Genomic DNA, 24,295 nt, shown 5'->3' with positions numbered 1-24,295 from the left:
TATATTCCCGTCACCGCAGAACTACTGGATGACATAATACTCTTAAGTACGAACCATTGACCAGTGGTGACTTCAATGGGAGAAATCCCAAAACATGCGCGAAACTGGTAGCCTTCGCCTCTGCACTTGGCCTGAGTGATGTGTGGCATGAACTCCATACACTGGACCGCAGCTATTCCTATCACTCTGGGGTCCATGCCTCCATGTCAAGGCTGGACTATTTTTCTCCCAATAATAGATGCACACAGGGCGATCTCTGCAAAGCTGCTTCCTCTCGGATCACTGACCGCTAATGCTAGAAATAAAGACGAATAGACCCACTCCACCCCCCTCGAAAAACTACTACCTCGGCTTCCTGGAATTTATCGACCATATTCGGGATGGGACGGCGGACTACTTTGAACTCAATAACAACACTGTAGACAACCCAGAAGTAATGGGGGAGGCATATAAGGCGGTGTTCCGAGGAGAAATGATGTCCTGGATATCCACTAAAAAAAGACGCACCTACAAAAAATAACAAATGCAAAAAAGGAGGCAGAGGAATGGGAAGCGAGGCATATACATATGGGGTTGCCCGAAATGCATCGGTCCCTTCTAACGGCCAGAGAACACCTCGGAAATAGGGCCCTAGACAATGGCAGACAGGCCCACTGGGAAATGCGTACATGCAATTACGAAACTGGGGACAAAGCTGGCAAGATACTGGCCTGGCTTGAACGATGGGACGAAGGACGCCATCCCGTTAGGGGAATAGAAATGGAGCAAACTGGGCTAGTACAAACAGACCGCGAAATTGCTGAAGCTTTCACAGATTATTATGCTGCACTATATAAGAATTTGACCGCACCAATAGATAGTACCGTGCTTGACAATATTACTCTCCCCTGTCTATCGGAGACTAAAAAAACACAACTAGATAAATAAATTACAGAGTCTGAAATTGCGACGGCCATCTCCCAATTAGACTCTGGTAAGACACCGGGTCCTAACCGCTTCCCCATCAAAACATGGAAAAAAACTAGGATAAAGGGAGCAGATCACGCACTCCCCCCATGCTGCCAATACCGTAATTAATATGATCACTTCTGCTACCTGGGGATTCAAGTGGCAACAAATCTCTCTGAAAATCTCAACCGCAACCTACACCCAGTCACTGAATGATTTGCTGCTGATGTCCGGCATTGGACACTGCTCCCATTGACCTTACTGGGTAGAGTGGTCCTTTTAAAAATGCTTGCACTACCGTGCTTCTTATACAGTATGCAAAGCGCCCCTCTACGAATCCCAGACCTGGAATTTCACAGAATAGAAGGAATTCTGAGAAGCCTCCTGTGGGGAGGAGGGCATCCACAAATTGCTCTTCGTACACTACAATGCTCTGTTTGGGAAGGGGGTGTAGGGCTACCACATCTCCAATCGTCCTACTGGGCAAGTCAAATGATGGTTGTCAACAATGTTCTCCATAGCGACCAGAAACTACTGCATGTTCGAGCTCAGATCCTGGGGCTGCAGGATATGTCACCATTCATGAACTTATATCAACCCCTCAGTAGATCACCCCAGACGATGGCGACACAGCAGTAATATGGAGGGAGGCCCACAAATATATAGGTTGGAATAAAAAGGTGACCCCAGTACAACCCTTATGGAAGAATGGTAACCTTCCAGTGATAGAAAAACTGCCTGTCTGGTTGAAATGGGTGCTAGCTGGGATTGTGACGATTGGAGAAAATATCTCAGAAGGAATAGTCACCCGTTTCGGAAATGAAGTGCAGATTTGGTCTCCCACACACAGAACACTATCATTATCTCCGGCTCGCCCACGCACTTCACACGCATCTTCCTGTACTATCAGACATGCCACAATGTACAACACTGGAGCGAAACATTCTCTTGGAACGCATGCCCACCAAGGTCACCTCCACAATGTATAATGCTAGAACCACCTTTGCAACATCAGAGTTGTCCAACCTTAAAGCGAAATGGGAGGTGGATGTGAGGACCATTGACCGGAGGATGGATATTGGCACTGATGTACCCACGGGAGAATTCAACCTCCTCTAGACTCCATCTGATACAAATTAAGATTTTGCATAGAGTCTATTATCCTAGGGTCGCATTGTATCGATGTAATCGAGCCACCAGTCCAAACTGTCTACGCTGTGATAGGGGCAAGGGCACGTTCATCCATATCCTATGGGAATGCCCCCAGAGCCAGCGCTTTTGGCAGCAATGCTGTAAGAAACTGGCGGCTGTGTTGGGTCGAGAGGTACCAATGGACCCAAAGGTGCTACTGTTAGGAATTGGTGAGGAAGGAACTACCACTCGTTATGAGAAGCATTTTCTATCCACAACGTTGGGACTAATTAAGCGTAACATTGCAAAGCTTTGGGGGTCCCATGAGTGCCCTCTCTTTGAGCAATGAGTTTCTGATGTAGACATCTGAATTGCTATGGAACAGCAGTAATACACAGCAAGAGGGTGCCCGAAAAAAGCAAGAAATATTTGGCGCAAATATGACAAAGGGAATTCCGAACTGTATTATGTTCGCTGTTTGAATGATGGGTTGGGACTGTAACTGGTTAATGTGGTTTCGAGATACCAAGGTGATATCAGCATTGAAATGCAATGTCAAAGTGAATGTTTGTTATGGTTTATGACTATAAAATCAATAACCCGTTTTCTAAAAAAATAAAATAAATGTATCCTCCATATGAGCCCTCAATATTGGGTCCCTTAGTATTAAGACATTCAAGCGCCACGGTTTCCGTCCCTACGGTGCCGCGGTCAGGGGTTCCAACTGAAGGATCACTGGGGCATGATCGATAGGTACCTTGTCACAATTTCTATATCTGTCACCTGGGGTAGGAGTGTATCAGAGACTAGTATCTTGTCTATGCAGGAGAATCCTATGGACTGCCGAATAATGTGTGTATGCCCTTAAATGGGGTTGGAAAAGACTCAATAAGATGTAATTTCGTGAGAAAGTGCGCCAGCGCCTGCCTGTATCTGCCATCTGCCTGTGCTAGAGGCAAATAACTGTTTTGGGATTTTTTTGTGTCTGAGGCGCACTTCGTCTTTCGGGAGCAAATGTGTTTCCTGTAGCCAGGCTACCGTGATGGGTAACTCTGTCAGGCGCCTTAATATGGAGCGCCTTTTAACCAGGGAATTTAAGCCCTGGATATTCAGGGATACCATATGTAGGTCATTCCTCCTCCTACCCCTGTTCAAAACCCTTCCATAAGACCTCTCTTTGGCCCTATCCTTTGAGTGCCTACTTACACTTGTTGTACCACCATTCCATTGCTCCTCCCAAACACCAACATAGCAACTGTACCCCCTTACCTCCTCCCCCAACTGTCTCATAAAACCGTAGTCATCTTCCACTGGGTATCTATACCACCCAGGACGATGAGGGTTTGTCTGGTCTTTCTCTCCCGTCCCTCCCCAACAACCCCCATTCATATAGCTTCTGAGTGTCATATAGTCTCGCCCCTCCTTTCTGAAGTGCCAATTATTTTTGTGGTAATTTCCTTTTCTAGGAAGCTTCTGGCACCTGTTCACTGTTTCTTTCATGGTGGCACCCCCTCTTCAGCAACTTTATTTTTATTTCTCCCATTTGGATGCAATCGGCCGGACCTCCATCGTTCTTTCCTCCCTGTTGGCTGAATACCCTCATTGTCCCTCTGACCTTCTTTCGGTCCCGAGGATTTCCCCCTATTCTCCTTCTTCCATCAATTCAGCCATTTCTTCTTCTTTTGAGATCGAATATTGTTGTCCTTGCCACTCGAATTGCAGGGCGCACGGGAACATCCATCGGTATCTGGTCTTGTATGCGTGGAGCCAGCTTGAAACCACTCGAAGACGCTTTCGTTTAATGAGCGTCGCCTTTGCCAAGTACTGAAAGAAGGCTAGTGGGGTGTCTGTGAATCTCACTGGTTCTTGTTTACGTGCATCCTTCATTATTTCTTCCTTTACTTGGTACAGATGAACCCTGGTCAAGACATTCGATGTAAGGTTCCTGCTAATCTGAAAGGTTGAGTTTACTCAGTGGGTGCGGTCCAGCACTATTTCTCACTCGCTCTCTGCTCCCAAGATGGCTTGGAACAGGCTCTGCACATAGTCTTGTAAGTCTCTATCCGGTATTGCCTTGTGAACCGTCAGATTCTTATATTGTTCTGTCTTGACCTATTCTCTGTCTCCTCCTTCTTGTCCCAGTTCATTTGTATTTGTTGTTCCATGGAGTCCATTTGTTGCGCCAGCTCATCGTGTGCGTTTCTGCTCACAGGAAATTGTTGTTAATGTTCGAGATGACCTTAGTTAGGTTCGCGCTGCTCTCTTTTGTGCCCTCCTTCAGCTCCTGCAGCATGGCTTGCAAATCTGTCCTTCTGAACAGAGGGTCCTCCTCATCCAAGTATGTAGAGGGTGACAAGTGGATTTGAACATTAGTCTACTGTTGTGCATGCTTTTGTGGTTCTGCACCCTGCATGATCACCTTAATGTCACCCAATACTGGGCCCTTCTGTTTTGCTAGTTGTTTTGCCGCCATGCTGAATTATTGGGCGAGTTCTTGCCCCTCTCCCTCGTACTAGGTTTCCTCTGTGGTGATGGGATGGCATCCTCCCTTGCTACTGCAGAAAGTGTAGCTCTTTTGAATGCTTTGCTCAGGTGTGGCAACCTCTAGGCTCTTTTCCTACTTTAGCAGAGGTATCCTTCCCCCTTACTGAGTTGAGAGCGCAGCCCAGTATAGGTTTGTTGTTCCTGTGTGTGTCCATCTCTATACAGTGGCTGCTCCCCCTTCTCCACTGTGGTGTTCTTTACGTGCCGCTTTATTCATGCCATGGTGGTCCCTGGGTAGGATGAAGGCCCCCACGCTCTCTACTCACTCTACCTCATTGTCTTTGGTGCCTGCGCTTTTGAGCACGGCTCTACCCTTCACCACCAGGAGCCCGGGCTCTTCCACGATCTGCTGGCTCCCACTGGGACCGCAGCGTGAGTCGGGTCTCCTTCTCCTTGCCCGGCAGCCCAACTGCATGGACACGCGCTCCCTTCTACCTCTTCCTCTTCCTTTGTCCCCCACTTCACCTGCGCCTCTGCTTGGGAACCCGTTGCTGATGCGGGCTCCAAATCTCACTGCCAAACGGCCCCAAGCTCCTCTGTGGCTCTCAGTACTCCAGCTGTCAGCAAGTGGTGCCCCCACTCACTTCCTCGTGGTATCTGCCACTTCGCTAGGGGCCTCGCTGCATGGGTTGGCACACAACCCACTAGCCTCGATTGCCGTCCCCTGCTCCCAGCTGCAATGTACTCACTATGGGGGTGGGGGGTCACCGATCCTCCTTCCTGGCACCTTCTCTGCTTCTGGGGGCTCGCTCACGAAAGGGGGACGTGCCTCCGCTCCTCCCGCTAGGAGCCGCCCGCCATTTTGCCCAATGGCCCCCGGCACCGGCGGAGAGCCATAACTCCTGATTCCCTTTCCCGCTTTCACTGCAATTCAGGCAGCCACTTTCTTCCCTCGCAGGGGTGCCCATGCTTTATTTTGGGGGCTCAGACTTCATTTTTGGGGGATATTTACTGTTCAGGACAGGAATAAGAGTCGGGAACTCAGCGGAGCAGCATCTGCTGGCGTCTCCGGCTACCCACACCCCCCCACCCTGCCAGTATTTAATAGTAGTCGTGACAGTCAGTTTAGGAGCCTGGGTCTATTGCATTTATTATTCAGGAATTTGGAGATCTCAAACACAACCTTTTTGATGTGCTCACAGATGCACATCCACTAATAGGATTTGGCAGAAGATCTGTGTCCACTAAAGGAGATCCCCACCACGCTTATCCAAAGGTAATTAGATGATTTACTTTTACAACCTTTGGGTATTTTAGAGAGGGCTAGTAAAACCCTCTGCCTAGAAGACTAGCAGCACTAATGGCTACCTATTTGTCTTTTGTGTTGCTGTCCCACAGCGTGAATATCTGAGGTTTGAAAAGACACAAGCTTCGATTTTATGAATATAGATGGGGGTTTTATTAGATGTGAGAGGTAGATAGTAATTATCAACACATTACAGACATATTTCATTAAATGGCGCTGTAAAACAAGTAATTCATTACATTTTTAATATTCAAATCTATTAAAAAAACACATAACAGCTTAAAAAAGCGGTGGGTACATCCCAATCACTTGACATAAAACAATTGTACGTTGTTTAAAAATACAAACAGTTTTTATTGTGACACTTAAACTGGGCCATAGGGAAGTGGTGGCTTCCGTCTTGATGGCTGGACTTTGGTTCAGTGATCAGTCCGGGGAGCAGTAGCTGTCTGAAACTGTTCACGGGACCTTGGTTCAGGTTGTTAAATCATCATGCTAGTATAAATTCTAGATGGTAAAACTCGACATGTTTCAGTTCTTACAACAATTTTTTAGAACTTTCTTCAGGAGTAGTGTCATATTCTAAAAAACAACAATTCAGACAACAAACTAAGAGCCTGCTATAATTGCGCCTCTCAGACGATGGAATTCAGTTGCCAGTGTTTAGTATTGAACTTAAATGTTCTTGCTGTAGCTGTTGATTACAAGAAAAAATGAAAAGATATAAGCTTTTACTGCTAATGGTTCTTTTTTGATAAAATCAATTTATCTAACAAGGCTAAGTAGAGTAATTACCTAGTCTCGTAGGGGGCGAGTGATTCTGAGTCAGAGGGATTCCTGTTATATGCAGGTTTAGTCCTCTGGGTCCATAGTAAATACTTCTGTATGTCTAATTGGACCTGCAAGTTAAATTTGCATAGATTAAAGCTGCTGTTAGTATAGACTAGCTTTTGCTCCCACAGTAAGTAAAATGCAAACGGAAGTTGCTTACCTTCAGTGAAGGGGCAAATCGTCAAGGGGTTAGAGATTTCGAAACCCAGGATCTGGAATTTTGGGTTCTTAAATGTAGCTCAAGTCGTTTGATAAAGACCATATTGTCCCTCAGCCTATAAGAGATATATTTATCATTAGGACCTCAAGGCTATATTTACTAGAGGATGATTATAGTAATGGTCAAACCTAATATAAATAAGCTCACCTTGATGGCATGTATGTATTGGTTTCGCCGACTGCATACTCGTAGTAACTATCCTAGATATAGTTCTCTTCAATCAATGAGTGCGACTGTTCCAGCGTACTTAGATTTCTACAATGGAAAAGACAAGTATAATGACAGTTAGTCATTTACTGTGGTCAATAGACAAGTGTCTATATTGTTAGCGTGGTAACGTGTGAGGTGTCCCTAGTTGTTACTTATCTGCTTAAAAAGGGAAAAATATTAGCTGGATTACCTTCATTGGTTGAATTCCGCGTTTGAGACTTGACTCGATCGTGCCCTGTACCTCGGGGCACTGCTACGTTGTTACTGGCAGTCGCCATCTAGAGTGTGGAGATTTAAATAGAATGTATAGTCCATTTTTTGTTTTCATGTCGATCGCGGTTGCTACAATAATATTCGTTAGATCCCGAATTAATGTGAAGGATACAACGGACTCGGACTTTGTTCGTGTACAGTGTCCGTGGGAATTGAGAATACTGTTTATGTTAGTACCAAAATAAACCAGCAAAAGGCTGACTTCTCTCTTTTATTCAAGTTCGTCCGCGAAAAAGTCGCGGAGGAAGGACGCACTCGCTATTAGGGTGTATCTATTGAGCGATAGTGCGAAAGACAATAAGACTATTGAACTGTCTTAAAGTGTTATCTGGAGTTTAAGAGTTATCAATATCACATTTTTTAATATTTAATCTTTAATCAGCTGGCGCGCCTCCAGTTTATGGAAAACTGACAATTTCGAACCAAGGGGGAAAGTTATATCGTTTGAGAAAGGAACAAAAGGGGTTATATTGTATGCCAAAGTAAAAACACGAATGATAGAATATAGAAGTTGTATCAGAAATAAAACTCTACTGGCTCCAATGGTTAAACATTACCTTGAAAAAAATCACTCAAGTGAAGACTTCAAATGGACAGTGCTACTGATGATAAAGGGCAAAGACCCTCAGACAAAGAAAAAACTTCTATTTGAAAAAGAGCAATGACTTATTTTTCTGACCAAAAGTGACAAAATAGGGCTTAACGAATCAATCGAATGGCATAAAATATAACCCCTTTTGTTCCTTTCTCAAACGATATAACTTTCCCCCTTGGTTCGAAATTGCCCGTTTTCCATAAACTGGAGGCGCGCCAGCTGATTAAAGATTAAATATTCAAATATTTGATATAACACAAACTCCAGATAACACTTCAAGACAGTTCAATAGTCTTATTGTCTTTCGCACTATCGCTCAATAGATACACCCTAATAGCGAGTGCCTCCTTCTTCTGCGACTTTTTCGCGGACGAACTTGAATAAAAGAGAGAAGTCAGCCTTTCGCTCGTTTATTTTGGTACTAACATAAACAGTATTCTCAATTTCCACAGACACTGTATACGAACAAAGTCCGAGTCCGTTGTATCCTTCACATTCATTCGGGATCTAACGAACAGTATTGTAGCAACCCCGATCGACATGAAAACAAAAAATGGACTATACATTCTATTTAAATCCCCACACCCTAGATGGCGACTGCCAGTAACAACGTAGCAGCGCCGCGAGGTACAGGGCACGATCGAGCCGAGTGAAGGTAATCCAGCTAATGTTTTTCACTTTTTAAGCATATAAGTAACAACTAGGGACACTTCACACGTTACCACGCTAACAATATAGACACTTGTCTATTGACCACAGTAAATGACTGTCATTATACTTGTCTTTCCCATTGTAGAAATCTAAGTACGGCGGAACAGTCGCACTAATTGATTGAAGAGAACTATATCTAGGATAGTTACTACGAGTATGCAGTCGGCGAAACCAATACATACATGCCATCAAGGTGAGCTTAGTTATATTAGGTTTGACCATTACTATAATCATCCTCTAGTAAATATAGCCCTGAGGTCCTAATGATAAATATATCTCTTATAGGCTGAGGGACAATATGGTCTTTATCAAACGACTTGAGCTACATTTAAGAACCCAAAATTCCAGATCCTGAGTTTCGAAATCTCTAACCCCTTGACGATTTGCCCCTTCACTGAAGGAAAGCAACTTCCGTTTGCATTTTACTTACTGTGGGAGCAAAAGCTAGTCTATACTAACAGCAGCCTTAATCTATGTAAATTTAACTTGCAGGTCCAATTAGACATACATAAGTATTTACTATGGACCCAGAGGACTAAACCTGCATACAACAGAAATCCCTCTGACTCAGAATCACTCGCCCCCTACGAGACTAGGTAATTACTCTACTTAGCCTTGTTAGATAAATTGATTTTATCAAAAAAGAACCATTAGCAGTAAAAGTTTATATCTTTTCATGTTTTCTTGTAATCAATAGCTAAAGCAAGAACATTTAAGTTCAATACTAAACACTGGCAACTGAATTCCATCATCTAAGAGAGGCGCAATTATAGCACACTCCTAGTTTGTTGTCTGAATTGTTGTTTTTTAGAATATGACACTACTCCTGAAGAAAGTTCTAAAAAGTTGTTGTAAGAACTGAAACATGTCGGGTTTTATCATCTAGAATTTATAGTAGCATGATGATTTAACAACCTGAACCAAGGTCGCGTGGACAGTTTGAGACAGCTACTGCTCCCCGGACTGATCACTGAACCAAAGTCCAGCCATCAAGACGGAAGCCACCACTTCCCTATGGCCCAGTTTAAGTGTCACAACAAAAACTGTTTGTATTTTTAAACAACGTACAATTGTTTTATGTCAAATGGATGGGATATACCCACCGCTTTTTTAAGCTATTATGTGTTTTTCTAATAGATTTGAATATTAAAAATTGAATGAATTACCTGTTTTACAGCGCCATTTAATGAAATATGTCTGTAATTTGTTGATAATTACTATCTACCTCTCATGTCTAATAAGATTGTATTCCCAATATAAGGTAGAGTAACTACTCTAGTAGTGATAATTGGGATTCCCCCTCTATAATATATAGATGGGGGTTGCTATTCAAGACACCCTTGAATAAAGTGTGACCCATTTCACCAGCTCCTGAGGAAGGTTCATCGCGTTTAAAGGATTTAAGAACTGAAACTGTTACGCTCACCTGGCTCCCACAGGGGCGTCGATCTGAACTGGACAGCTGCGGTCTCCACCAATGTGACGCGTAGTGCCGAGATGACGGACTGGACTGGCCCACCTAGCTTCGTTTGCTTGGCCCGTAGGAATATTCTTCTGCAAATGGAGAAAGGGAATTAACCACCCGTGGAGTTGAGCGTAAACCCCCCACCCCCGCTGTTCTCCCCACTGATCACCTTTGATGTCCCCTCTTATAGTCTCACCTGATGGTTTGGAAAGATGAGCTCTCCATCCTGCATTGAGCGCAGGGGGCACGTAGATAACCAGTTGCTTCACTGGTTCGAAGGAATTGGTGAGTTCCAGAACAATATTGACTCTGAGATTTCCGGCAAGACGCCGCAAGTATGTAGTTCGTAAGAGTTCAAATGTCTGACTTTCACTCTTGTCCGATTCCTTGCAGGTTGCAGCTTGACCCTAGCGAAGAGTTCCTCATGGCAACCGGTAATATTCAGGTAAGGATTTGTATTATCCAACACAGTTTGATAAAATAATGTCAGTATGTAACCTGTTGCTTTCTCCCTTATTCAGGCGCTGAGAGAAAGTATGAAGTCTCGGGGAATAATGCCTCTGGCGGTAAAATTAGGTAAGTCTATTGTGGTGAGGAGGTTTCCCCTTGTTTGTCCCTTTGTTTCACCTTGCTGTCCTTTTGTTCCCCTTAGGGGCCGGGGTACAGCGAGGATGCGGTGGAGGCTGCGCCAACCCGTAAAGAGGAATAGTACCCCCGGTGGTAAAATCAGGTAAGTCTATGGGGGTAACTAATATCGCCTCTGTTTATTCCCTTGGCTCACCTTGCTGTTCTTGTGTTCCCCTTAGGTGCCGGAGTGCGGCGGGAACATGCAGAAGGATGCGGTGGATGGTGAAGATGTTGCGAAGGCCGGTGAGTTCAGCGCGGCGCTGCAGCAGGCGAGGCGACGCGCATAAAATAACTTCTTTCTTCCAGCTCGAAGGCGCAGTGGATCGGGAATTCAGGTAAGGATCAAATGTATTGCTCTTGTTCTAACCTTTTCTCCTTCTTTCTCCCTTTTTCTAGGAGCTCCAGACTCGAGGCGGACGTGGCAGAAGACTGGATGCAGACTTGCAGGCACGGTGAGCGTTACGCTGCTGGATGCAGAATAACGTGAAGCGTGTGCTCCTCTTCGGGCGTGGTTTAAATAGCCTCCAAAGTAGTCCCAGGTAAGTATTCCTCCCCGACCCCACCCGAGTAAAAAAATAGTCCCAAGGTAAAGTAGTCCCTTTCTAGCCTCTTTTGGCTTGGAGCTCTTGCAGCATGGTCTGCATCAGGTAAGTGTGCAGCATTGTCTGCATCAGGTAAGTTTTAATCTATGAGCCTTGCGCCTATGGCGCCAGGACTGACTCTCCATATGAGCCTGGCGCCATAGACGCCAGGACTGCACCCAAATGGCCCCTAGCAGGGGTTGTTGGGCTTGCTTGGAATAACTTGATGCCTGCTTCCGGGGCTGCTGGACTTGATCTGGATCCCCGGGGGTAGGCATCATGACAGAAACATGTCGAGCAATAGCCACTGTAATTCTACAATGGCATATGTATAAACCTTTGGGCATTACAATTGAGAAATATCTCCATGTGTGATCTGAAATTTGTTTACAGACACTGCTACCTCAATAGTAAGTCCAGAATTAGCTAGACAGGAGTTATGAAAACACTTTACCTACATTTGTTGTTTACTTTTGATTATTAGATTTTTTTTATCATTAGTGAATGTAGATTGTCTCTGTGATTGTGTAAAAATCTGTGAGTGCTAATTGTGTCAACCACAAATGGTTTAAAAAAATATTTATTGATTTTAAAAAATTACAATTTTTCCAATATCTGCCTTTCACTACATATTTCTCCATAAGACTGGAGATATACATTATTCTTCGACTTTGGATTTTTTAACTTTGTGGATACCTATTAAATGCATATATAATTATACATTTGCAACTCGGTCTTCCCTTCTATTTAAGACATGAAAAGGCTTGTACATCCTATTAGACGTGAGAGGAAGTTAGTTTTTTTTATCAACAGCTTACAGACATATTTCATTAAATGGCGCTGTAAAACACATAGTTCAATCAATTTTTAATATTCATTTCGATTAGAAAAACACATAATAGTTTAAAAAAGCGGTGGGTCAGTCCCATTCACTTAAAATAAAACAATTGTACGTTGTTTAAAAATACAAACAGTTTTGTTGTGACACTTAAACTGGGCCGAGAATCAATACTAGAATGATGATCTAACAACCTGAACCGAGGTCCCGTGAACAGCTTGAGACAGCTACTGCTCCCCAAGCTGATCAATGAACCTAACTCCTGCCATTTAGACGGAAGTTACTACTTCCCTACCGCCCAGTTTAAGTGTCACAACAATACTGTTTGTATTTTTAAACAACGTACAATTGTTTTATGTCAAGTGAATGGGACTGACCCACCGCTTTTTTAAACTATTATGTGTTTTTCTAATCAAAATGAATATTAAAAATTGATTGAACTATGTGTTTTACAGCGCCATTTAATGATATACGTCTGTAAGCTGTTGATAAAAAATGAAGATATGTCATTAAGATGTTTCATTATTTCGATCTCGTAGAGTTCTTTGGTCCACAGCACTATGCCTCCACCTTTGTCCGCTGGTTTAATTATGAGATTCTCATTTGTTTTTAAAGCTTTGAGTGCTTCTCTTTCTGCCTTTGATAGGTTGTTCTTTGAAGTGTTTTGGTTCTTAATCACTTGTTGGATTTCCCAGGAAATCTTATGTTCAAAAGCTATTATTGCCGGGCTGACCATCGCATTAGTGGGTACAAATTTTGAGGGTTTTTTGAGTCCTGTGGTGGTAGGGACTTTAGGGGTCAGTGTTTTGTTTCTAAAGAAGTATTTAAGACGTATTAGTCTATAAAACTTCTGTAGTTCAACTTCTGTCTCGAAGGGTTTGGCTTGTGTAGTAGGAACAAATGACAATCCTTTTGAAAGGACACTTATTTCCGTAGGAGAGAGGTCGTAGGGAGACAGGTTGTAGATGGGAATTACCAGGTTTGTCCTGGTACTGGCCAATTCCTGGTGTTCATCCGCGGTGGGCCTTGAGGTTTGTTGCATCCGCGTTGTCCCCTATCAAAGGCAGAAAGAGAAGCACTCAAAGCTTTAAAAACAAATGAGAATCTCATAATTAAACCAGCGGACAAAGGTGGAGGCATAGTGCTGTGGACCAAAGAACTCTACGAGATCGAAATAATGAAACATCTTAATGACATATCTTCATATAGAGAACTTCCAGCTGACCCCACCCCCCGACTACAAGAAGAAATTAACAGTCTTATGAAATACGCCCTGGAAGAAAATTGGATAGACTCCGAAGAACGAGAATTTCTGGTGAATCAACATCCCACCATCCCGGTGTTCTATCTACTCCCCAAAATCCATAAGCATGAGACACAACCCCCCGGCAGACCAATCGTAGCAGCCATTAATTCCATCTTAGAACCCCTATCAATGTACTCTGACTGGTTTCTGAGACCATTTGTTTCTAAAATGAAATCTTATGTGAAAGACACTACGAGTATGATCAAAATACTAGAAACTATTCATCTAGATCCAACAGATATCGTAGTAACTCTAGATGTGGTGAGCTTATACACCAGCATCCCACAAGATTATTGTCTCAAGGTGATGGCTGAATATCTAGAGAGACGCATTGAAACCCTACACCAAGTTCCGACTGCATTCATTTTGGAATGCATTAGGTTAGCTCTCACCGAGAACTTTTTTCTATACAAAGATCGTTTTTTCAATCAACTGAAAGGAACAAGTATGGGAGCCACTTTTGCTCCATACCTGGCAAATCTGTACATGGATAATTTAGAACAACAATCCATCTACAGCTCTCGCAACCCTTTTCAAAATCTCATTAAAAATTGGCTACGATACATTGACGATATCTGCCTAATCTGGAGTGGCACCCTAGAGCAACTAACCTTGTTTCATCAGTGGTTGAACCTTCAAAATTCTCACATTCAATTTACAATTCACATTGATCCAAACAAAATACCATTTCTAGATTTGGAAATTCAAAAAACCACAGGAGGCTCTATTGAAACAGTTCTCTATAGAAAACCCACTGACAAAAATACTCTGTTAAACTACACTAGCTTTCATCCGCTTAGCTTGAAAGAGGGTTTACCCTATGGTCAGTTCCTGCGCATCCGCAGAAACTGTACAGATGTACAACAATACAAAATACATGCCAAAAGTCTGAAGTCGAGACTTAAAGAGAGAGGCTACCCCCACAAAACGATACAACAAGCATACAAACGTGTGTTGCACACAAATCGCTCGAGTACGTTAGAACCTGCACCAAAACACCAAGAAGATAAGATCACCTGTGTAAGTACCTATAGTCCGATTAGCAACACCTTCAGAAAGATCATACGTAAACATTGGAAGATGATCTACACAGAAGACTTTACCCCTTCAGCTCCAAGGTTTGCCTTTAAAAGGCAATCCAACATTAAAGACAATTTGGTACACTCGTACCTACCCGTTAAATCCAAGAAATTTGCACAAACAACATTGTGGGGCCTACCGCCTTTAACTGGCCATCATCGGTGCGGACACTGTTCAGTTTGTGCACAGACAACCACTCTGAAACAAATCACTTTATGTCACCATACTATCCAGCTGAAAGAGTTCACTAACTGTCTCACACCATGGGTGGTATATGCCATTATATGTCCATGTGAGATGGTATATATAGGCAAAACCAAACGACCAGTTCGCCAACGGATAAATGAGCACAAATCCTGCATTCGTAACGCAGTTGAAAATAAACCACTAGTGGCCCATTTTGCCAAAAAACAACACAAATGCACAGATTTTCTCTGGTGTGTCATCCAAGTTATACAAATCTCTCGCCGCAATGGGGACAAAGATAAAATCTTGACCCAAGCGGAACAAAAATGGATCTACAATCTGAAAACTGTCCAAAATGGATTAAATATAGCCATTGAATGGAGCGCTTTTCTCTGAATAGCTCCAATTTTGAGCCCACTATTTCCACAGCAGTGCGAGGGGATATACTCATAATATATTATCATGACACTTATACCAAAGGGCATTGGGACCCTGGTTTTCATTCCGTAATATGTGGTGATACATCAGCAAATAAAATAAACCTATACGGCTTATTTTACATTATACCGTGCTGTCGTTCCTCTGACAATTGTAACCACAAAACACTCTTGTCTGTGATCTTATACAACTACGATGCACTTATTTGTCATAAGTGAGATTATTGCGAATTCGATTCATTATCACAAAGACACTGCGTAGCTCCTGCTATTTAAAATTAAGACACCTGTTTTAAAGACAAGTTTCAATGAAGTCCCCGTAAGCGTCCATGGTTCGTTCCAGGCTTGCTGGGAAACGTAACCTACAAATAACTCGCTTTGTCAGCACCGCTTAGTTGCACGTTTTCTTTGGCAACACGTGATCTTGAAATAGCCTCAGCCCCTCCCCTTCTCTAACGCGACTCACTCACAAGTCAGCAGACGCCGCTCGAGCAACCTCGCTGCCTCGTCCCAACTAACTATAAAGGTGAGGAACAGCGCTCGCTCATAAAGCTGCGAACAGAAGTCCATGCAACTCACTCACAAGTCAGCAGACGCCGCCCGAGCTACTTTGCTGCTTCGTTCCAATGAACCATAAAAGTGAGGAACAGTACTCTCTTACAGAATCGCGATTAGAATTCCATGCACAGACTCCGCTATGCAGCAAAGAAAACCGCCCGGTGCGTGCGCCAGCACTACTAGTTACATCACACGTAGCGTCCAAGTTAATCCGCGTTTTCCAACAGGTAACTGATGCTCTAGGCTGCCTTGTGATAGACACAAATACAAACATGTCTTTCTCCTGATTTAGATCTTAGCTCTGTTAGAGAGTGTAGCCCCGCGACTAGCCTATGCTTTCCCACCACATTTAAATGAGAAATTCTTTTCAACGTAATGTGTTTGAAATTAGACTTGAGTAAGGTAATTTATTGAACACCTCTCTTTTACAGACACTACGTGTTCAAGTGTCGAAGGAAGCAACTCCCTCTTGAAACTCGCCCATGAAATGAGATGGAGATAAAGAGATTTGAAGCTCCACCCACTTGCGAAAAGGTATCTGTTAGGTTGCTCTGCAATGCCAATTTAAAATAAAATGCTCTGCAGCTATATAGCAATATATTAAACTTACAAGGGAGTAATTTGCCGCGTTGTCTTTTCTCCTTTCGTTAGGGTCATAGACTAGGGTAATACAGAAAATACCCTCCAATTTCTTATTTCTTCTCCGTGGTCCACAACTACGTTCTCGGCCACAGGTAGGTGCATATTCTCTGGCATAGCTATCTAGCCATCACCTTGAGACCAATTAAAAGAGACCAGACCGGTATACATTGTAATTTGTTTTTAACTTATGTTTGTAGATTTGGCTTTTCATACGGAAAAAGGGTGAAGACGTTAAGCTTTTACTAAATCATCACTGTCCTGAAGATGGCCCAACACTGACTATCTAGACCACCGTAGACAACGATGGGACTATTGAAAAGGGGCCGAAACATATGTCGACCTATAGAAAATCCAATTGTGTGTTTTCCAATTGTCATACATATTAATAATAACTAATATGTGCTAAGAAAATGTTAACTGCCGAACCCGGATGTCACAGAACGAGTGAATTGGTATGAATGGAATGAGTGAGATATGATAAAGCCTATTAAGTGTATATTTTTCTACTAAATTTTATTTTTAACTATTAAAGAGATTTATTGATATATGTATTACGGTTTCTGTATACCAACTGTCTCTCTTAAAAGACAAACAATAGCTGTAGACTCATATGCCAGCTTCTCAGCACCTGTACCTGTTGTGTTGCCAGACCTAGAGAGAGGGGTAGTCAGTCTGCCTCTTGTGTTTCTATTCCCCTTCACTCTCCCTGTTTACAGACCTGACCTCCCGAAAACAAAAAATTTGGGAGTACCCACTATTATACCTACCCATGCTTTAATACCATACAGGAAAAACGGGTGCAACATGCAGGAGAGTCAACAGTTTACCTGGCAGTCTGGGTGCCTCGCCCGCCATGCTGGGCTTCAGTACATCATGGAATGGGTGCAGCTTCTGAGGTGGGTAGTGCTGGGAATCACAGGGTACGACAGTAGGATCATGGGAGTAGGGGAGGGAAGAGGAGCTGGAAGGACGGTGGTTGATATCCATGGACATTTTCCTGAAATTTGATGTGTCCTTTTGACAAAATAAGAAAAAAAGATAATGAACTTCACAGTCAAAACGACAAAAGTGAAGAAAGCAATAGAACAAATTACTCCATGGGAAAAAAATGATAATAAGAACATGGAATCTTTATTCTAGAAGTATTGTACTGAAACATACTGAACACCACTGTTTGTATGGATGGTTAATTGTGATACCGGCGCATAATGTAGCATTGAAAGAACATTTAACTATTGATTTAATGATGCATGCCTGAGGCAAAGCAAGATGACAACCATGCTGCAGGGCGAAGGAAATAGCAGAAGCATTGAGTAAGACAAATGAGGCAACAAATTACCACAGAGTGAACAAGATGACAGAATTTATGAGGATCAGTGTAATAGATTTAATTGGGGAAAGTATAAGATAATCACACTTCATCAGGAAAGAAGCAATCAAGATGGCAAGTGGCAAATGTGCAATGACAGCGAAGGACAGGAGTTGACTGGCAAATGACAGTGAAAGAATAGTTCAAGAATGACAGTGACAGAGCAGCAGGCCAGTCTAGTACTGTAAAACAGTCATGATGCCAGCATGGTGAAATACGGTTGGATATTTATTACTGTTTCATTGGAGTTACTGTTGGTGAAGTAAACATAAGCCATAAAGCCTTGCCTGTTTCACTTAATTCACAGTACAAAAGCAAAAAACCTGTCTTTGTACCCATTTCCAAATTAGATCAAAAGCAATGTACAGTGTTGTTAAAAGGAACTCTACCTCTACTAGTTTAATAAATCTGATGCTAACTCCTCTTCATCATGCAAATTTATGCAAATGAGGAGGGTGACATGATCATTGATGTACTGCTGCCCCACACTTATCGCATACCAAGGTGTGGTGTGGTAAAAATAAAAGGGGATGCATCATTTAAGATTCTCAGCTTAGAAGAAAACTGAAACCAACATGACTCGCTAGATCCTGCAACCAATATTTCTTACCAACATGACCATGTGTTTACATAAAAAGTTCATTTCTTATTTTGTATGTCAAGTCACAACTACCATTCCAAGACAGACACAATTCCTCTAACACTTAGGGCCCCATTCTACTTACAAAACTGCGAGAAGAGACGAGTGTCTCATCCCTACTACTGATGACTGTCCCACTGAGGCTGCGAGCCAGGCGGCGAAAATTCTCAGCACTGTACAGCTTATCCTCTTCAGACTCCCTGCCGCAATCCCTACCATCGGCAACCTGCAGACGCACATACACAGAGTCTGTCATCAGACAGGAATAATCAGTCTTAAGCTAGTTACAAAAGAATCTTAAGGGGATGCAGACAAATGATAATCGGAGGAGTTATATTTCATTATAAAACACTGTCGAAGTCCTAATTTCAGTCAATCTCCAAAATAAGTGAATATAAATAGCTTCATTATATGTCGCCACTAATGGCTAGCTCTTAAGCACAGACTCGTAATTATGTTTGCCATCATGATAAAGGCAAAACTTTAAGTTGGCATGATGATGGAACTGCGAAGTGCAGAGAGGTGTGGTCACATGAGGGTGAGATGGGCAGAGAGCAAGGGCAGAGAGCAAAGCCAGGCAGCAAAGCGATGTACCTGTAGAGGATGTCAAAAAATGTTTTGCTGGTGTTACTTTTGTAAAACATAACATCTCTCAGAAAAACAACCATATTTTCTTTTTTCAAATATTAACACAGGCCAATTCCACATCTTAACCTGAACGTACTGTTGCCATTATGCATGGTGTGTAGATGACAGAAACATCAAGAGATTATATCAAAAACAAAACCGGAAAACATGGCATAATTGTAGCAATGTTTGTCCTGATGCATTGCCAACAGGAAGCACCATATACTTACCAGTAACTCTGCTAACAGTCCCTAAAACACACGGTTATCTCTCTTCTTGTTAAACTAGTGTCATCTGGTGAAAAACTGGATTGGCACTAAAAACTGCTTTAATGTAGTTAGAGTACCACACATGCCGCTCCCACACACACAAACTCATCTTGTTTAGCATCCTTGCAATAACCATCACAAACATTTTTGCCATTAACTTGGTAAACTCAGAGCTGAAGCTAAGCCAGTAGAAAAAGGTGTGTGTGTGTGTTAATTGCCTAATGGACTAAGAGTACTGAAGTAGCTTTACATTACTTTAGCTCTTATTCAGCTATATTTTCCAACTTAAGGGAAGCACCGTGCATGCAAGAGACACATTGAGATGTGATGCTGGAGGATCAAATACGGTTTAAAGCAAACACATTGTTGCAATCTGCTTTGCAAACAGGATCAAAAATGGAAAATGAATCAAAGCAATCATGTGCAATAATCGAAGTAGCCAAACTGCAGATGCAAAACTAGATTTAAATATCATTGACAATTGATGCAGAATTTCAACCCTCCACCTACAAGCTGAATATAAAGAATATAATCAGTTCAAATGCAATAAAGCTCTGCAAAAGATTAGGAGACTCATCTTGTAGAAACAAAGGATACTCAAAATGACGTTAGTCCTGAAGCATGAGCGAGTATGGGGCATAACTAGGTCTCTAAAATAACAAACAGGGCTCGGAAGCAGAAATCCCTGAGACACCTTGGGCCACATTACAAGTCAGGCGGAATGTGTTAACGGGGTCCGCTAATGGGTGCGGACCCGTTATTCCCATTCTGCCTGATTACGAGGTCCCCTCGCGGGACCCGGTAAGGACACCTGGTAAAACGCTAGGGAACCAGGGAGCTAAAAACAGCCGGTCGTAATCGGCCCGTTGTTAGCTCCCTCCCCTGTGTGGGCTCGAATGGGAATGGGGAAGGTCCAGGCCCAGGTTCCCTGAGGAAGGAATTACCGGGCCCTCCGAACTCATAATGGCCCAGTAATTCCCCATTCAGGGAACCCGACCCGGTTTTGGAGGCAGCCATGCAGCCAATACCGGCATGGCTACCGCCAAACCCGTAATGAGGCCCCTCAACTCTCCTGAAAGATGTAATAGCCACAAAAAAGCTTTTTGCATGAGAATCCTAACCTTAAATCCATTGGTTGAACCAGGGTTTTCAAAACAGCCGAAGAACATTTAAATCTCTTTTGGATGTTGGTCACTAACCAAATGGAACACTGTCTTTGCAAACCTCTGTTTTGAGATTATCTTTTTTTCACAAACTAAATGACTGCTTTCTTTCTCTATGCTCTCCATTTAAAATGCAAATACCGCAGGTGGCTGAGCAGGTGGGAGGGCCACAGTGACCAATTGCATGGCTGGGAGACTGTTGTACATGGTGTGTGATATTGCATTCCATGAGGTGCAGACAGTGGCTGGTTTGTGCTCACAAGATCCGCCCCCTCACCCCCAAAGCTTAACCATTCCTGTAGTATGGCTGTATGACACGCTTGCCAGGGTGACATGTTTGTGATGTCTGTAGGTTAACCCTGACCTGGGGACTTCGCGTCTATCCACTGACTTTGGAATTGGATTCAATGTTGTCTTTGGGAGCCACTGAAGTGGTGGGAAGGCAAAATGAATGCCATAGCCACTAAGCTAGGGAGTTCATGTTGCGCCCAGTCTCTTGAAGTATCAACCTATTGTGAGACAGACATGGTATCAAGAAAGACACAGACTTAAAAGGGTTTGTTTGAAAACCTTTATTTACTAAGGTTCCTGGGTTGGTGTAATGCCTGACAGTTTCAAATAAGACTCATAGGTGAGTAACTCTTCATGATTTTCAATCTTGCTAAACTGTGTCCCTAATACATTATCTACATTCCAACAACTGATAACAGAGAATTCCTAGACAGAAATTTCCTTATCAACAGGGCAAATCTACAATTACAAGAGAGCCCTCTCGATCCTAAATGATGTAACACAACATTGCACAAGACAGCAGGGTGAGTCAAGTTCACAAGTTGATAACAGTAGAAATCACTGCAGTTAATTAAGAGACTATTGTTGCCAATATAAAGTATATCTACCAACTAATTATGAAAATCTTGTTTTTTCTATCTGTTTTTCCATTTAACTTAAATTCAGATATGGAATCAATGAAAGTTAATAATAAATCCTCCTGAAGAACCATTGAAAACTAAGTGGGGAAACACGTGTTGAGGTTTCCAAAAATGAGGTCTTTACAATGACTGTCAAAACAAACATGGAACTATCTTAGTATCTACAATATAAGTAATAAAGAAAAAGATAACAAGCTTGCATTGAACTTTAAGTTTATTACAAATGAGAAGAGAATAAATATTCACTTTTGATAACCCGACCATCTGAAAATGTTTCTTCTCCAAATTACCAAACTGGTGCAACTTGGATAATCCTATTGAGAAACCAAATTTGAAATTAACTTTGGGCAGTCACAATATTTGGACATCCATACAGCTGACAACATAACTCACACTAAGAAAATTATCTATGGACTGGCCAAACTGATTGACCAAGACTGCATTTATCTGATATTAATGCCTGACTGACCCTAACTCTAAAGGAATGGTTCCCTTAACTGATGTTTCTAATGGATGTCGTTGTCTAATAGTCCAAAATAAAGGTCTGTCTGTGTCTAAACCTATGATTGCCCTCACGATTTACAAAAATGTGATAGGAAGTTTTTTGAAAAGGAAAAATAGTGGTTCAACAAAAATGTAAAAACCATAGTTGGTTTCAAGTCTTCTTCTCACCAGGTGCAATTTGGTCAATGTCACAAAGATGGGTTCACTGAACAGGGCTGTTCGTAAAACCTTCTCCACAGGGCCCTTACAGTGAATTCCAATACCTTCAAAGTCTTTACGTTCCTTGGGGTTCCCTTCCCCAAGCTATGGCCTCTTCCAGCTTTCAACACTGAGCACAAAGTCTACTTTTCTCAATAGGCCTCTCAGGGTTCCCTTCCCCAAGATCAGGCCTCTTCCAGCTTTCAAACCACAAAGCAAAATATATCACTGCTCCTTTTTGATCTCTCAGGGCGCCCTTCCTCAAGCTTAGGCCCCTATAGATTCAAACACCAATTCAACTGTTCAGGATATGCCTTTTTCTTATATATATATATTCTGTCTTACATACCAGCTTGTCATGCAGTAGAATCAGAGGCTTTTGAAGCAGCCAAGCACTTTGCTTTTCCTTGGCGCGGCCACTCTGACCTTTTTGCCCTTCTCTTTGGTTTCCTATGTTCCTTTCCCTTTTTTCGTGCCCACTTGCACTGTCCTTAATTCCTTCTCTTGGTTGTGCCTCGTGCATGCTTCTTCCACTCTAGTGTGCACCCCTGTGCTAGTTTCTTTCTTTCCAGGTCACTCACACCCTTTTGAACTATCTTTTCCTTTCGTGCCTCTTATACCTTTTCCACAGGCTTCTGGCCCCCTTTCCATTCACATTAGTTTATTGTTCAAAGTCTCTTCACTTATTATTGCACACACGCGCGTCTCCCTAGTTTCGCGCTTACACTGTCATTTGCATCAATGTCTTTGCACTCTTGAAATCTTCCCGTTAGCTTCAATCGAACACTCGAACAAACGCGGTCCTCTTTCTTACGCGTTTCCAGTGTTACCATGTATCGCGCTTTTCACAACCCAGCTCTGTAATGCTTTCAGACTCACTGGGCTGACTTGTGCACTTTGGCTCCACAGCGCTCTATGTTCCGAGGTCAGGGTATCACCGCCTGCCCCTCGGACACTCCTGGGCTGTCTTCCCAGCCATGGGGAACAAGCATTTGCAATTGCAGGTCCTGCAGAGGACCAGCAAGTCTCTCGGCTCCCACACGCTGACTCTTCTTGGCTGCCTGGAGACACGGCTCCCTCGCCAAGCTTCTGCTCTTTCGCAATGCAGTTTCTCAGTGTCTCAGCTTCCCAGTCTCTGGCATCCAGTCTGGGCAGCTCTGGCGTCTCGGTTCTCCTCCCAACTCGCTCTCCTGCTTGCTCACCAACTCGTTCATCTATCTGTGTCAGACCTTTTAAAGTGAAAAGACCAGTTAAGTGGTGTCAGGTGTGAATCGTTACTCTTAAATGCCTGACCCTGCCTGACTATTAGTGGGACAACTTGAGTTCTTTCTGTGGTCGATTTCCCTTATTTTCTCCATCTTAGTCCTGTGGGTAATCTTTACTGATCTTAGTTGCCTCTTCCTCGTCTCAGTATTTGTTGGAAATGGGGGCTGGGGGAGATGAGGTGAGATTGGAGACACCTCATAAAGGCTGAGGGGGAGTAGGGTGGGTTGTTTTTCAGACTGGGGAAATACCATGTTTCGCCCTTGGTATCCTCCTCATGACCCTCCACTCAGGTGATCCTCCCTAGCTTGTCCACCCCCAGGGTCGGTATCCAAAAGCGGTGGCCCTTCCCTGGCCACCTGAATGAAAGATAAAGAGGGAGTGGGTGGGAGAATATGGTCAGGTTTCTCACACTATACTGCGACCCATTGTGCTTGTAAGGCATGCCTATGGAACGCTGGAAGAGGGAAGTTCACTCTCCTGGGTCATAACCCTTCATTCCACTACATGTGCGATCAGACCCTGTAGCTAGGTGTCCTAGTCACTTCCCGGGTGGAGATACCTGCTAAGAGGGAGGTTGGGCTGTTCTGGACTATAGCTGCCCAGCAGTGCCTTGGCTCCCCACTATTTGCTCATATGCTCTAATCCTGAGGAGGAAACAGGTGTCTAGTGCACCACTCTTTTGTAACCCCCTGGCATGCCAGTCTGGGAATCTTTCCTGGTAGACTACTTTGGTTGATGGACTTTGTCATAGGCTCACCTGAGAACCAGAGTCCTCCAGTCAGACTGCTGGCTGCACATGTTTAGTAACCTGATCAACTGATTCATGCTGCTAATGTATGTCATGGGATAAAATATTTGTATCTGTACTTTGGCTTCTCACTTCAGGTTTACATCAGTG

General features: G+C 43.1%; 1 protein-coding gene across 7 annotated transcripts in view; it reads right to left on the bottom strand.

Moving 5' to 3' along the window:
• USP54 (ubiquitin specific peptidase 54) overlaps positions 1–24,295 on the bottom strand; it is a 2,840,272-nt gene that overhangs the window by 189,937 nt on the left and 2,626,040 nt on the right. For 4 of the 7 annotated variants that reach the window (XM_069610693.1, XM_069610692.1, XM_069610696.1 and 1 more), the window contains 2 exons: positions 18,524–18,664; positions 17,257–17,443 (listed from right to left, as the gene is read on the bottom strand). The exons of 1 other annotated variant lie outside the window; for it this stretch is intronic. In XM_069610693.1, coding sequence (XP_069466794.1) covers positions 17,257–17,443; positions 18,524–18,664 — 328 coding nt within the window. The remainder of the gene's footprint in view (positions 1–17,256; positions 17,444–18,523; positions 18,665–24,295) is intronic. 2 more of the 7 variants (XM_069610695.1, XM_069610697.1) reach the window with 2 other exon arrangements.

Source organism: Ambystoma mexicanum, chromosome 8 (assembly GCF_040938575.1).
Source record: "Ambystoma mexicanum isolate Mex_15411 chromosome 8, UKY_AmexF1_1, whole genome shotgun sequence".
Taxonomy (NCBI): domain Eukaryota; kingdom Metazoa; phylum Chordata; class Amphibia; order Caudata; family Ambystomatidae; genus Ambystoma; species Ambystoma mexicanum.
Note: the sequence above shows the minus strand (reverse complement) of the source record. Positions and strands in the feature narration are given on the sequence as shown.